At 54.6% G+C, this 15,525-nt stretch overlaps 1 protein-coding gene across 1 annotated transcript in view; it reads left to right on the forward strand.

Annotated features, from left to right (window-relative positions):
• NKD1 (NKD inhibitor of WNT signaling pathway 1) overlaps positions 1-15,525 on the forward strand; it is a 106,509-nt gene that overhangs the window by 72,856 nt on the left and 18,128 nt on the right. The window contains exons 5-6 of the mRNA XM_027977825.3: positions 5,825-5,931; positions 9,965-10,060. Of these exons, the coding sequence (XP_027833626.1) occupies positions 5,825-5,931; positions 9,965-10,060 (203 nt within the window). The remainder of the gene's footprint in view (positions 1-5,824; positions 5,932-9,964; positions 10,061-15,525) is intronic.

The following is a 15,525-nucleotide window of genomic DNA, read 5'->3' on the forward strand; positions in this document are numbered from 1 at the left end:
TGGGGAGTCAGAGACATCCTGGCAAGCCACCCTGAGCCTAAAATATTTGTGGCAGATAATCTGGACGTGGACAATTGAGAAAGGCCTGTGGGTATGTTAAGGCCAGTGTCCAAACTCCAGCCAGGAAGCTCTGGCTTGTGTTAAATCTTATGTTCTATCAACTGAGAAGAACCTGCCAGGTAACCAGGCTAAGAGAAGTGTCCGCCAGGCCTTCCGGCATTAGTCATTTCTGGTCTTTGGTGGGGCTGACTTAATCATACTGTGTTTCAAATTTGTCTCTTCTTCCAAAGTTTAATATCTACCAGGCCCTTCTGGATTGTGTTAAAATAAGCTGGCATTTGCTGATATCATCCAGGGTTTGGATTTTAGCCGATGTCTGGGATTCAGAACGGACCTACCCCTTGTAAACTGCCCTCTTTCCCACTCCATTCCCAACCACACCGGAATTCATAGTGTTTGTTACGTAGCCTATGTTCTGTCCACCTGGGGGATTTGGTGCAGTGGGTCATTCTGGGATGGAATATTTGCTCTGTGCACGTGTGGTACACTGTGGGCAGCTGCGGGGCAGTAGCCAGCAGGGCCAGCTCTTGAGAAACTTGCATTCTGGCCGCGTGGACATGGTAGGCTCCCATCGTTATCAGAAAATCCCAGAGAGGACTGCAGACTGAATGAGTTTAGACAGCCCTCTGCTAGCAACAAATGCGTTTGTGCAAAGTGGGAAAAGGGGCCCCTCCTCAAGACACCTCTCTGCCATCTGTCCATCTGTCATGAACAATAACACAGTCGAAGATGTCCGGCATGTGAATGGCGCCCCTGAGGTGTACCGTGCGCAGTTGTCGGCTTCTCAGAGCCAGCCTCCCAATGACCCCAAGTGACCCTGACCCCAAACCCAAGGGAGGAGCCCTGGGGCACTTATCCTACTCAGGAGGGTGGGGTCTCGGGTGGGTGGATCTGTTTCATTTCACAGCCCTTCTTCTTCTTCCCATACTGCTTGGGCGGCGCCAGCTGTCAACAGCTCTGGCTGGGTTGGCTATGCCATCCTGTTCCCTGGATCACTGCTAAACAGTCCCAAGAAAGTGACTGTGGCTCTCACAGCGTGAGGTTCCAAGGGAGCCTCGGATGCCTCCCACTAGGTTCATGGGGGCCCATGATCAGAGTTGCCCCCATTTAGGTTATTTCCTATTCTCCCTGGAGGTACTCAACACTCTCTTCTTTCTCCCTCTCTTCCTCCCCACCCCCACCCCCTTTTTAAACTGGGGGAGGGGAGAGGGAAGAGGCTGTCTTTGATCTCAGCGGAGGAAAAAAGTCTGTTCTGTTCAGGCTTTTGGCTAACACAACAAACAGTGTTTAAAATTTAACTTTGCTTAATTAATTAGTAATTCTGTTTAATGCTGTCTGATCTCCCTCCAAAAGGTATTTTGAAGCTTGAGAAGGGAACATCAAAGGGAGCCGGGTGAAGATGGTCAAGTAATGCATTTAATCTGGCAGTTGCTGGGGGTGGAGAGATGCCAGGTTGGGAGCTAATGTGGGACAGAGCCATCATCTGGTAAACACAGCCGGCCGGCTGGCTCCTCATGGCCATGGCTATGGTGAGAGGAGGGACAGGGGACAGCTTCCACGGGGAAGGAGCTCCGCACGCTGTCCCACTCTTTGGAGTTGAGACTTGGTTTTAAGAAAGCAGAGTTGACATTTTCTTTCTTCTATGGCTGCTGTGTATGGTTGGGCAGGCTGTGGACTGCACAAGGATTTCCAGTCAAGCAGGTGAACAGCAGGTGAAATCACCCTGCACTCTGCCTATCAAGGCTGTATCCTCATGGGTGTGCAAAACTGCACAGTCCACAACGTTTACTTAAAGGGCCAGGAAGAGTACATATTTCAGGCTTTGTGGGCATTAGAGTGGCTGTTGCAGCTACTCAACTCTCTTTCACCATAGACAATGGATGTGGGTGTCTCTGTGTCCCAGTAAAATGTTATTTATAAAAATAGGTGGTGGGCTGGCTTTAGCTCACGGGCTGTAGTTTGCCAGCCCCTGCTCTAGGTCACCCAAGGATATGTCATGCTAAGTGAACGGCTTTCCTTCCTCCTCACTCAGTCCCTTCCCTTCCTTTTTCTCCTCCTCCTTCCACTGCTTTCCAACTAGCCGTGTTGTAACTGTTGCAACTGAACAGTGGCCAGAGTCCCCCTGAAACTGTGCCCCCCGAAAGATCACCTGTGGAAGGGTGGGGGGGAATCTGTGGGCTAAACAGGCATAGGGTAGGGGATGAGGAATGAATGGGCTCAGGGTCTGGTGCTAAAATCCATCCTGACAAAAATACTGTTCTCCGGTTGGTGGGGCCTGGGAAGCCAGCAGTTGAGCCCCATTCACCCTCTTATCTACCCATGAGCCCAAGGTTGGACAGTGGAGAGAAGGGGGTGTGTTCTGCACAGGGGTGGCTGGGGTGGGCAGTGGTTTGATGTCATTTAGTTTCAGGGGGCTCACTCACATGTGGATATAGAAGCAGGGCCCCTGAGTCCCAGCCTGGGCGTCTGGCACCAGGGTCTGCACGGCTTTCTGATTGATCATCTGCCACCTCTTCTGGCCCCTGGGCAGGGGACAGTGAAAGGGAGAAAGGCTTTCTTTGGTGGGGGCAACAGGGTGCTGACTGTCCTTGTTCCTGTTCCCAGGCCCCAGGGCAGATGGCTCCCAGTAATACTACCCACCTGTGCCTGCCCCTCATGCTGGGAAGGGGCCCCTGGGGGGTGTCCAGGTGGTCTTCTGAGCTAGGATGGGCTGAGGGGTGGGACCCACTGATGAAGAAAGGACAAACCCTGGTCTTTGGAGAAGATGTATGAAGGGGATAAGGGATCGAGGGGGAGGTTCCCCTCCTCCCCGGGAGAGGAGAGAGGAGGGCAGTCAGGGGAGGGCTTAAGGGAGGATGGGCTGTCTGGGTGTCAGGGGGAGGGGTGCCCCGGAGGAGGAGAGAGCAGGGACAGAGGTTTCTTTTCTTTGGGTTTTATCAAGTGGAACTTGAAAGGCAACATTGAACCTGAAGGTGGTTTTCTGATAACTTCCCTTTGAACTTGAAGTTTGGTTTCGATAAGCCTCGCCGGCTTGCATCTCCAGCCAGGACCTTGGCAGAGGGAGGCAGCAGCTTTGAAGATGGAGCTGCCTTTTGTTTCTCTTTCTTCTTTTTCTTTTTCTTCTTCCCACGATGGCAGCAGCTCTGGCCCAGCGGTGTGCCGGTAGATTTGAGATGGAGGGGTCAGGGTGGTGCAGGCTGTGTGCTTGACTGTCCTTGGGTCACTGGCCAGTCTCCTACCCGACTTCTTCAGGGCTCGGTGTCACAACCAGACCTCTTGGCCACTGAGGTGTTTGCTTTGGAGGAGCAGAGAGCTCTGGACTTGGTTTCATCCTCTACGCCAGGAGCAGGCAGCATCCTGGCCTTCCTCTTGTCAACCACCCCAGCCATGAGGATGCCAGGTGCCCCCACCTGCATCTTTCAGGTTGATTCTCAGTGGCCTCATTCTATGAAACCACCAGGGAGGAGCTGGGGTCTGTGACTGAGATGGGGACTCTAGCTGGAGCCCTGGTCGGCTGTGCAAGCATGGAGATCTGGGGGCTCCCTGCATCCCACTGAGCCCGGCCCCCAGGCTCAGTCAAGAAGGGAGCTGTGATGGAGCCAGGACATCATTGGCCGTGGAGGCCTTCCTGTCCCCACCTGTCTGGCCTGGTGGCTGGAGCATCCTTATCTTTATGTCTTCCTCCCTGTCCTGCTTCCTACCCAGGCTGATATGACACTTTTTGTGTCCGTTTGCATCCAAAAGCCTCAGCTTTTCGAAAACTTTGCTACTCACTTCCTGATTCCTGAAAGATAAAATGTGTAGGGACATCATGTGTGTGTGCTATTGCTTCAGTCATGTCCGATTCTGTGTGGCCCCATGGACTGTAGCCCACCGGGCTCCTCTGTCCCTGGGGATTCTTCAGGCAAGAAAACTGGAATGGGTTGCCACGCCGGCCTCCAGGGGATCTTCCCGACCCAGGGATTGAACCTGCATCTCCTGCAGCTTCTGCATTGCAGGCGCGAGTTTAATCTTTACCACTGAGCCACCCGGGGAGACCCAGGGACATCATTCGCCAGACGGTCACTACTAATGGCTGGACCCCGTGTGCTGACCCCGGGCCTGTAGCCCTTTCAGTTGCAGCTCCTTGAATCCACACAAGGGTCCCCTGGGGAAGGGACTATTATCATCTCCACTGTAAAGCTGGGGAAATGGAGATATCCAGAGAAGTTATGTGACCTGCCTGGAGCCACACAGTGTTGGAGGATCAGAGCCCAAGCAGAGAGTACCCTCTTCCAGGGCTGGCACCAAGTCTGCTGAACCAAGTCAATAGCACAAGCCAGGCTGCTTGCGTTCAAATCCCAGCCCTGCCATTTACTAGCAAAGCACTTCACCTCTCTGTACCTCAGTTTTCCCAACTGGAAAGCGGAGCTGATCCTGGTACTGCCTCCTGGGGTTGCTGTGAGGACAGAGTGAGTCAATGAGCAGTGTAGTCAACCACAAAGCTCTGAGAGCTCCCCAGGAAGGGCTTTGAATAACTGCTGGGCCCACAGGGCAGGGGTCAAGTGGGAGAGCTGGGGCACTCCCGAGCAGCCACTCCTGGGTCCCAGTCTGCAAAGCTGGGGTGTGTGAGTGTGGTGAGGAACAGGGTCAGGGGAGAGGCAAGGCCCTCCACCTGGTTTCCTGGCCTGGTAGACATATATCTCCAGGCTCCTGACTTCCCAAGAAAGTCCAGCCCTGGTTGGGGCCACTGCTCAGGTATCTCAGCTGCTCACAGGCCCTCCTGGGCCACCCCTAGTTGGACATAGGGGGAAAGTTCCTCAAGTGAGAGCCAGGCTCTGTTTGCTCCCCTGTAAAACAGGGCAACAGAATCACTGCCCCAGGGAAGCTGAGGGAATCTAAGGAGAGGAGCTGTGAGGTTCTAGAAAGCACGTTCTTGAGCAAACCTGAGTCCCCTTTATCAGGCAGAGACAGAAGGGGCTGGCTGGAGGGGTCTCATGGGACATTCAAGATCTGATGGAGCCGTGGGCTCAGGGTTGATGGCTGCTCCCAGCCCTGTGCCCTGGCACCCCTTGGGGGTGTTCACGGGAAAGTGATGTCCACAGACCACCAGCTTTTCATGCCTACCTTCCCACTGCTCCTGGGAGGGCATGGAAGGACCAGAGACCCCTCTACTCCACACTTTTGGCAGAGGGAGGCCCTTCTAGGTGAGCAGAGGCAGAATGGAAGGCCCAGGGTGAGCTGGTTCCTGAAGATACCAAGGTGTGCATGCGTGTGTGTGTGTGCGCACACGTGTGTGTATGTGTGCTTCCCCTACCTCAGTGACCTCCATTTCCGTCACTCCCCACTTCTGTTCCCCTTCCTGACCACCCACCAGTGTGCGACATGCTGAGCCCAGGCGGGTGCCATCTTTGAGGTCACTGCAGTGTTCTCAGGGAAGGCAGGGAGACTGCAGAAAGCGGCCGTGGTCCAGAGCTCCCTCTGGGGTCTCCAGAAGCTCCGCTCTGTCCTCACTCACCTGCTCTTTGGGCCAAAGATGCCGTGGGTGGCCTCAGGCTGCTTCTCTGGGCCACAGAAAACACAGGCCTGCAAGGCTCACTGGGCAACCTGAGCGGCTGGCCAAGAGGCACCCTGGGAGGGGATTTGACTCTAGCAAAGCTGCTGGGCAGAGCGGGTCCGCTGCGCTGTGGTGAGGATGGCCTCCAGACAGAGCCACAGGGTCTGGGCCTGGGGCGGCTCGGGGCCCTCCAACTCATGCCTGCTCCCTTATTCCTTCCCCCCGCAGTAGCCCTGCCTCCGGAGAAGACAGACGGACTGGCCAGCGGAGATGAGAAGAGGATGGAGAAGTCAGGTGAACCCTGCCCGGGCTCCAAGAAACAGCTGAAATTCGAAGTAAGTTTCCTTTCCTGGTGCTGAGCCCTGGGCGGAAGAGTTTTCTCTGCCCGGTGCTGCTTTTTGATGGGGCGGATGCTGAGGCCCCTCCAGATGTGACGGCCCCTCTCCTCCCCCATGAACAACCATTCCTCCTGCCACATCTGCGGCTGCCCCAGCTCGGCACAGGCCCTGGGGACTCCCTGCCGCCCTCCCCTCTCAGCTCAGGTCCCTGGCCTCTCACCGTGGGGTTGGTGGCCAGAGGCGGTGGCTGCTGGTCTGGGGGAAGGACAGGAGAGGGGACAGGGGAGACGGCACTCTGGCCCCGGTGCTGCCGTGACTGCCGGCACTTCCTCTCTGGTCCTCCGTTTCCTCGTGGGTGAAGGAGATCTTTGCTACCAGCTCCCTCCCAGGCTGTCCAGGGGGCCACAATGTGGCTCTCAGGTCGGGCAGGTGACCAGGAGGCCTTGGGCAGGTCCCTCACTCTGGGACTCAGGTGTGTGTGTGCTAAGTCCCTTCAGTCGTGTCTGGCTCTGTGCGACCCTGTAGACCATAGCCCGCCAGGCTCCTCTGTCCATGGGATTCTCCAGGCAGAATACTGGAGTGGGTTGCTAAACCCTCTTGCAGGGGCTCTTCCCAACTCAGGGATTGAACCTGCATTTCTTACATCTCCTGCCATTGATAGGTGGGTTCTTTACCACTAGCACCGCATGGGAAGCCCAGGTGGGACTGAGATGGTCGACAGCAAAAGAGACATGCCCGCCCAGAGCCCACAGTCCTTCTGTCCTGCCTCTGTAGATGGTATATTAAGCTCCTCGTGTGTGCCAAGCACAGGTCCAGGTGCTGAGTGGGAGACCCAGGTTGCCCGCGGGGAGCTTACCGGCCTATCCCCACCCTCCTTTCACCCTCCCTCCTTCCTGCTCTGTCTCCCCTACAAAATCACTAGGACAGAGCCCTGGGGTCCACAGACGGGGGTTCAGTTCCCACCTCTGCCACTGCCTCACTTGCCTGCCCTGTAAAATGGCGATAGTCGTTTTATCCAGGGGTTCCCATCCTCTGGGATCTAATGCTAGATGATCTGAGGTGGGGCTGATGTAATAAAAATAGAAATAAAGTACATAATAAATGTAATGCATTTGAATCATCCTGAAACCATTCCCTACCCCCTGGTCTGTGGAAAATTTTCTTCCATGCAACTGTTCCCTGGTGCCAAAAAGGTTGGTGACTGCTGACAATATCTATCTGCTGGGATGTCGGAAACATGATGAATTAAGGCATCTCAGGTGCTTAAAAAGGTGTCCAGTGCAGAATAAGTACTTTCCTTCTTCCTTCCAAGCAATGGGGATTGACACCCGCTGGTTCCAGGGAACCTGGCAGTGGGGGGCATTGTTCCTGCCTCACGGAGCACAGTGTGGTCAGGGGGACAGATGAGTGACCCAGGCCCAATAACAGCACGGTCAGTGTTGTGATGGGGATCTGAGAGTGTGGAGAGGGGACAGAGAGGTCCCCTAAGTCAGCTCAGAGGGTGCAGAGTGATGGGCATTTTGGCAATCCCAAACTCTGCACAGTGCCCTGAGGTGGGAGCCAGGGCTGCAGGCAGAAGCTGGGGAGGGCAAGTGTCTGTGTTGAGCCTCCGGGCATAGAGGCAGGAGCTGGGGAGAGGTGTTGCATGGGGGAGCCTTTGGGATCAGGAGGACACTCCCAGCCGAGGGAAGAGCAGAAGGCCTGGAGGCTTGCCAGTGCTGGCTGGCTGTGTGGGAATAGCAAAGGGGAGATGATGCAGAAGAGGGGGTGAGATAGGTCATTAAGGGCCCTGCGTCCTCCTGACCGAGGAGCCGAGGGGGCAGGCAGCGTCTCGTTGAGGAGCTGGGGTTGCTAACTTCTTCCTGAGCCCTCCATCCTGGGTCTCTGCGGGTCTTCTGGGGGTGCTTGGCAAAGCCAACATCAAGACCAGGGCAGAGGAAAGGCCCAGACTCGGACATCTTTCCTGGAAGCCCATGTGGGTCTGCTTCCAGATAGGGGCCGGCTGATGCCTGTGAGTCACCCATGGTCTCCGAGGAGGACTCACTTGAGAGTCCGGGGCTGGGGGGACAAGAAGACGTATGTGACAGAGGTCACGGGAGGTGGGGGTAGTTACTTGACCCACGTTTCTGGACTTCTGACCGGAGCTGTCTTTGGAGCCAAGTGGAGGGGCTGGGAGAGGGCATCAGGTGTGCGTGTGTGTATGAATGTGTATGCAGATGTGTGTATCTGTGTGTAGACGTATGTCTGTGTGTGTGTTCATATGTACGTGTGTGTGCACGTGTCCACACACACACTTGTGTACATGCATGTGTGCGGGGTTAGTGCTGCAGGACAGTGCTGGAGAGCAGAGCAGGCACTTGGCAGGTATCAGACAGGCGTGTCACAACTGAGGGAAGGCCGGCTTTGAACTCAGCGTGGGCCGCCCGAGAATTGCTAGAGGGAGCTGGCTGTGAGCTGCAGAAGCCTGGGGCAGGGCTGCAGTGCTGGGGCTCACTCCTGCCAGCCTTGGGAGGCCAGGCACCGCCCCTCTCTGGGGGCACTGAGTCTGTCCTCCTGCAGAAGGAAAAGTGGGCCAAGGCAAGACATGGAACTGGATGGTATGGGGGTGTATTCACTTGTTTTCATAGGACTTGTGGACCTAAAAGGCTGTTTGTGGATTCTCTTTCCCCAAACGGCCATCCTTTCTGGACTTCTCTGTCTGGGGATCAGCCAGCCCCTGCGTGCAGGTGGCCAGTGACGGAGCTCCCCGATTCCCTGCTCACGGTCCCTGCGGTTGGACACCTCGGGCTGTGGGAGCCACAGTGATGATGTCATTGCTGTATTAGTCATTCCAGCAAAGACAATAGCAGCTACCACCATTAATTGGGCTTTTCTCTGAGCCAAGCGGCTTACGTTATTTGTCCCGTTCTCTCCAAGCAGACCCTGAGACAGGACTTGGGAGGTGACCCCAGGGAGCAGGGAAGGAGGGGTGCCTGTCACTGGGGGCGGTGGGGGTTGGCTCAAGAGCAGGCCTTGGGCAGCGGGGCTCTGGCTGCCAGGGCTCCCCAGAGAGCCACGCTGAAAGTCCCAGATGTGTTCCCCAGCTTGGCCCCTTCCTCGTTCTGGTTCCTGGGGATCTTCAGTCCCTGACTCCTCAGGCAGGGAAGCTGGACGCTTGAGGTGGGATGTGGGGAGTTCAGTTCAGTTCAGTTGCTCAGTCGTGTCCGACTCTGCAGCCCCATGAATCGCAGCACGCCAGGCCTCCCTGTCCATCACCAACTCCCGGAGTTCACTCAGACTCACGTCCATCAAGTCAGTGATGCCATCCAGCCATCTCATCCTCTGTCGTCCCCTTCTCCTCCTGCCCCCAATCCCTCCCAGCACCAGAGTCTTTTCCAATGAGTCAGCTCTTCCCATGAGGTGGCCACCTCGGCACACAGAGCGAGGTGGGGAGTGGCCCGCCACAGCTACAGGGGAACGTGGAAGGGGCTCAGGGGACATGGTGCGGGGCAGTTAATGCTCGCAACAACCTTCTGAGGTCTGTACCATCATCTTCCGTAGTCTGCATGAGGGGAAACTAAGGTACGGAGAAGAGAAAGGCCATGTCCAAGGTCGCGCCACTGCAGAGGGCCAAGCCCAGGCTGGCACCTGGGGCTGACCCTTCAGCTCTTAACACTCCTCCCATCCTGCCTTCCAGGTTGTGTGGCTGCCCATGGCTAAGTTACCCCATGTGTCTTCCGGTAGCTTCTGCCCTCGGCTCCAAGTTCATTCTTCCTGAGGCCACACGCGTCCTCCCAGGGCCCTCCCTTGTGTTTCCTCGGCCTTTGAAGACCCTAGAGTGTCTGGTACTGGCAGGCCCTTCTCCCCAGGCCCAAGCTCCCCAGCCCAGCTTGGCCTCTCTCCCAGGCCTGGCATGTCTTGGTCATCGCATTCTCCTTCACACAGGGTCTGGGGTGGACAGCGGGGAGGCTGGCGGCCCTGTGACCCAGCCTCCGGGTGTCCCAGGCGCCGAGTGACCGGCCACGCATGCTTGTTGTCTGTTTACATTCAGGAGTTGCAGTGTGACGTGTCTGTGGAGGAAGACAGCCGGCAGGAGTGGACCTTCACCCTGTACGACTTTGACAACAACGGCAAGGTCACCCGAGAGGTGAGTGTACCCGCTGGGCCTCCTGCCAGGCCATGCCCCCGGAGCAGGGCCCTTCATCGTGCACCCACCCCTGTTGCCCCTTCCCCTCTCCTCAGGGCAGGTGGGGAGGGCAGGAGTGAGGCCCCTGGGAGCTTCATGGAAACCAGTGAGAAGGGAGAGGCGACAGAGAGGAAGGGCCGCCAGGCTGCTCTGGGCACCATTCGGCTGGGGAGGGGCAAGAGGCAGGCGCAGGGCCCCAGACCTCCCTAGACGGGGACCCGGTCCCCAGCAGAGTCTGTCCAGCCTCCTTCTCTCTGTGGTCCTGGAGCTCCAAGATCGCCCCAAGCCACTTCCCATCTCGGCCAGTCTGCCCAGGAGCTGGGGTGGGCTGGGCACCCAGTGCCTCTCTACACTGATGCAAAAATGAGCAGCCCAGCCCCCAGGGTGCTGCCAGCGGCTCTGTTACAAGCCTGTCCACCGCCACCCCACCCGGCACCTCGCTGCAGACCATGTGTCTCTCTCTCCCCTCAAACCTCTCCCACATCTCTTTCCTCCCTGGGCTCCTCTCACCTTCCTCTATACCTCGGTCTGCAGACGGCGCATCTACGGCGGGCACCTCCTGTGCACTGGGTGCGCTTTGGGGAAATGGCACAGATGCAATTCCTAGCCATGTAGCTCTCACAGTCAGCTGAGAGAAGCAGAGCCTGAACCATTGTAGGATCATCGTAAGCTGTGATCTGTTCAGTAACAGGAATAAACGGAGTGGTGTAACTAAGAAGGGCTTCCCAGGTAGCGCTAGTGGTAAAGAACCCGCCTGCCAATGCAGGAGACATAAGAGACACAGGCTTGATCCCTGAGTCAGGAAGATCCCCTGGAGAAGGGAATCGCAGCCCACTCCAGTGTTCTTGCCTGGAGAATCCTATGGACAGAGGAGCCTGGCGGGCCACAGTGCATAGGGTTGCAAAGAGTTGGATGATACTGAAGTGACTTAGCACATGCGCAGGAATGAGATGGGCTGGAGTGACCAGAGAAGCCTCCTGGAGGAGATGACTTGGGCACTGAGCCCTGCAGGTACCAAACTGGGGGAGAGCCCCGGGCTGGGGAGAATGAGAGCACCAGGGTGTTTAAGGACCCAGAGGAGACTGGTGCGATGGCTGCTTATCTGGAAAGACAGGGCTGCAGCCAGGAGCCAGCAGGACGTGTCGTGTGAGGCCTCGGAGGCTGCAGCTGGCAATCTGACTTCAATTCAGGTGTTAAGGGAAGCCAGGGGAGGGCTTACTTAGGCTGGCGCGTGACCTCGTCTGAGTTACTGCTGATGATTGCTGCCTCTCGTTTGCCTGGGCCTTGATATCCTCCTTTCTGCCTCCTTGTTGCCTTTTCAGCCCTGTTTCTCTCTGACATCCACTCCCTCCCCAGGGGGCCCAGGTGTGTGGCCTGTAACAGATCCGCAGAGACCCGAGAGGAGCCTGTCTGGCTCCACGCCTGCCTCTTGCCCAGCACCTGAGGGCCTCAGGTTGCTCCCAGGGAGAATTGAAACTTTGCTATCTTATCTTCCTGTCCCGGTTCAGGGCTTAGTATTTTCTTCTCTGTAAATAGTGCAGGAGAAGCTGCCAGAGGAGAGACCCAGGTGACAAAAGGGCACCTCTTCCTCAGGCTGTGGTTTAGGGGATGTTAGAACAGATTGGAGGAAGAAGCTGTGAGTGAATTTCAAGCATTCAGGATTCTTTGGGTGTCAGTGACAGAACCCCAGTACAAACTACTGTAAGTTTTTAAGAAAAGAGAGGGAGAGAGAGAGGACCATATTGGCTCATGTGACTGAGAATTCAGTCCACGGGCACTGACTTCAGGCACGGCTGGATCCAGAGGCTCAGTGTCTTCAGGACTAGCTGTTCCTCATGGTTCTTTCCTCTGTGTTCCTTCATTATCAACAGTCTCTCCCGTTGGCAAGATAATGACTGGTAGTTTCAATCTATACCCCAGCCTATTTGCAGCGCTCCCAAATTCAGAATGTCACGTGGAGCTCCACAGCTGAATGTGACCGGCTTTGATTGAGTGACATGGCTGGTCCAGAAGCATTTTGGCCACAAGTTTGTGATGCTTTTAATGGCTGGTTCTGAGTACACATGCTCATTCTGGAGTCAAGGGAAAGTTGACACGCGAGTCACATAGAATGAAAAATGGAATGGATTTGGATCACAAAATGAAATCAAGGGTCTGTTATTTGGGGAAGAGAATGAATTCTGAGCAGGCAAAGCCCCCAGAGAGACCTGAGTATTTGGGAAGCAGCAGAGACCCTTCCCGGTTTGGGACCCTGGGGAGATGGGGGATGCTATAGGTGAGACCACCACCCCCCCACCCCGCCACACATACACACACCAAGTGCCCTCCAGCTATCATGCTGTCTGTGAGGGGTTATTGTTTTTTCAGATTGAGAAGCTCCTGTTCTTCCCTCCATGCCCCTCATCCCCCTCCCAGGCTATTTGGGAATGGAGTCATTATCTTCACAGGAGAATGCATCCCAGGCTTAAAGCCTGGGTAACAGAAATGCGTGGAGGTGGCAATTCAAGGGAAGGCCAGACTGGGCTTCTCAGGGGTGTGGTGGCCTTTCACCTCTCCTAACACGTGCAGTGGCCCCTGGTAGCCACCCTCTTCCTTTCTGGTTCAGAAGAGACTGAGGGAGTCTCAGGAGTTGATCATAAAAGGGTTTGCCCCCACCTTGGAGGCCTCACGAAAACTTGCAGGCAGACGCTGCTTTCTCATTCTTTATTCAGCTATCCTTCACCCCCTGCTAACATGAGGAATAGCAAGGATGTGAAGATTTCCAAAGAGGGTGCCCCAGCCCAGTTGCAGGGAGAGCCTTCACTGGTGTCTGTCTCCTGCCAAGCAGCAAGGAGGTTGGCTCCCAGTTCAGGGAGGACCCAGCCTGGTGTTTCCCCCGATTTATTTTTAGCTCTAAAGCCACTCCTCAAATCTGGCTATAAATACCACTTTCCTCCACGCACTTTGGCCGTAAGCATGCTTGTTCCTGTGTGCTGGGGCTTTCAGATTCCCACCTCACTGCAACCACAGTCTACAGCTGGCATCTGGGCCAGCTTCCCAACTCAGAAGAAAGTACCTGTTCATCCTTCAGGTGTTCATTTGTACAATAAATAGTCACAGGCACCTACTCCTCTGTGCTGGACTCTGTGTAATCAACAGGGCTGATTTTCCAGCTAGGACTACCAAAGCACACTTGTTCCTGCACCTTGAATCATCTGGGACCCTCAGGGATGGCATCCCAGAGCCTCAGGCCTGGTATGTGATGCTTTAGGCAATGATGTTGATGGACCTCACTTTCCTCATCTGTAAAATAGAGATAATGATGCCGCCTTCATGGGCTTCCTAAGATGATGAGAGAGGGTGGGCAATTGTGGTGGTGTGGGGCAGCTTAAGGGAAAGAGAAGAAGAAAGAGGCAGTCCTCTGTGGGCCTTGCTAGAATTGCTGGGATGCCCAGTGAGCCAGCAAGTGAGAGGCTGGAGCCCAGGTCTCAAACTGGCAGTCCCCAACAACCCCAATCTAGCTCCCAGGGGTTTCAGCCCAGCACAGGTAACAAAAGCAAAAATAGATGAATTGGACTACATCAAAATTAAACACTTCTGTGCATCAAAGGACACAATCAGCAGAATGAAAGGCAACCTACAGAATAGGGGAAAATATCTGAGAATCAAGTGTCTGAGAAGGAGTTAATATCCAGAATATATAAAGACCTCCTACAATGCAACAACAAGCAGCTTGATTAAAAAATGGGCAGAGACTAACTAGACATTTCTCCAAACAAGATATACAAATAGCTGATAAGCACATGAAAAGATATTCAATATCACTAATCATGAGGGAAATACACGTCAAAACCTCAATGAGATATTACCTCACAGTCAGAATGGCTGTTATCAAAAGGACAAAAAATAACAAGTGTTGATGAGAATGTGGAGAAAAGGGAACCCCTGTGCACTGTTGGTGGGATTGTAAATTGGTTCAGCACTATGGAAAATAGTGGAGTTTTCTCAAAAGAATTAAACATAGAATTACCATATAACCCATAAATTCCACTTTGGGGTACATACCCCAAAGACGTGAAAGCAGATCCTCTAGGAGATACTTGCACATATCCATGTTCACAGCAGCATTATTCACAGTAGCCAAGAGGTGGGCACAAACTCCAGTGTCCATTGATGCTGCTGCTGCTGCTGCCGCTAAGTCGCTTCAGTCGTGTCCCCATGGACTCTGTGCGACCCCATAGACGGCAGCCCACCAGGCACCCCCGTCCCTGGGATTCTCCAGGCAAGAACACTGGAGGGGGTTGCCATTTCCTTCTCCAATGCATGAAAGTGAAAAGTGAAAGTGAAGCCGCTCAGTTGTGTCTGACCCTCAGTGACCTCATGGACTGCAGCCCACCAGGCTCCTCCATCCATGGGATTCTCCAGGCAAGAGTACTGGAGTGGGGTGCCATTGCCTTCTCCCGTCCATTGATGAATGAATAATGAATGGGTAGGCAAAATGTGATATATCCATACAATAGAATATTATTCAGCCTTAAAAAGAAAGGAAATTCTGACCCATGCTACAACATGGGTGGACCTCGAGGACATTATTTTAAGTGAAAGAAGCCAATCACAAAAAGACAGATACTCCATGAGTCCACTTATATGAGGCATCTAGAGTAGTCAGATTCATAGAGACAGAAATAAAATGGGGGTTGCCAGGGGCTGGGGGCAGAAGGAAACCGAGTTGGAAGAAAAAAATTAGTTGCCAGTATCGAAGATTCTGAAAATGTAACAGGAGATTCTGGATTTCTGGCTTCTCTGGAATGACCCTCAGCCAGCACTGTCACATTACAAGTAGCTGAGTTGGGTGGCTGCCACCTCCTGTGGGTGGGGATGTACGCAGTTGGTCCCACCACCTCTGGTCATCTATCCCCCTACTGCAGAGCCGTGGCAGTACTTGCTGTCACCTCTGCCTAAAGGCTTATGGGTGAGGGGACAACAGGGGGCTGAGTCCATCTGTATTCATGAAGAGTCTCTGGGCACAAGAGTCTGTGAGCCTGGCCTATAGAGGGCAAATACCTTTTCTAGAGGTTTCCAACATCATTTAAAGCATGAAGCCTCCCCTCAGGCCAAGGACCTTAGGCAGATGTGGCGGGTGGGACCTACTGGGGGGCCTGGTCCCCCCTCCATCCCCCAACCCAAAGGATTGGAGAGCCCTGTTCTGGTTGAGGGGGTAACTGAGGTCTAGAGAGAAGAGGAGTTTTGGTTAAGTTCTCACAAAAGAGTTCATCTTTAGGGACTTTTTTATTTTTCACTGAGAAGGTGCTCATCAGATCAGAAGCAGATGCTGCTGATGCTCATGCCCACAGTATCTGAGCCCCTCCTCTCAGTTTACCTGTTAAATAGTGCCCGGCAAAAGAGCTTTCTCTGGTCCCTGGGAAATGGCTTAGTGTTGGCAGGAC

The sequence above is a fragment of the Ovis aries genome, chromosome 14 (assembly GCF_016772045.2).
Source record: "Ovis aries strain OAR_USU_Benz2616 breed Rambouillet chromosome 14, ARS-UI_Ramb_v3.0, whole genome shotgun sequence".
NCBI lineage: Eukaryota > Metazoa > Chordata > Mammalia > Artiodactyla > Bovidae > Ovis > Ovis aries.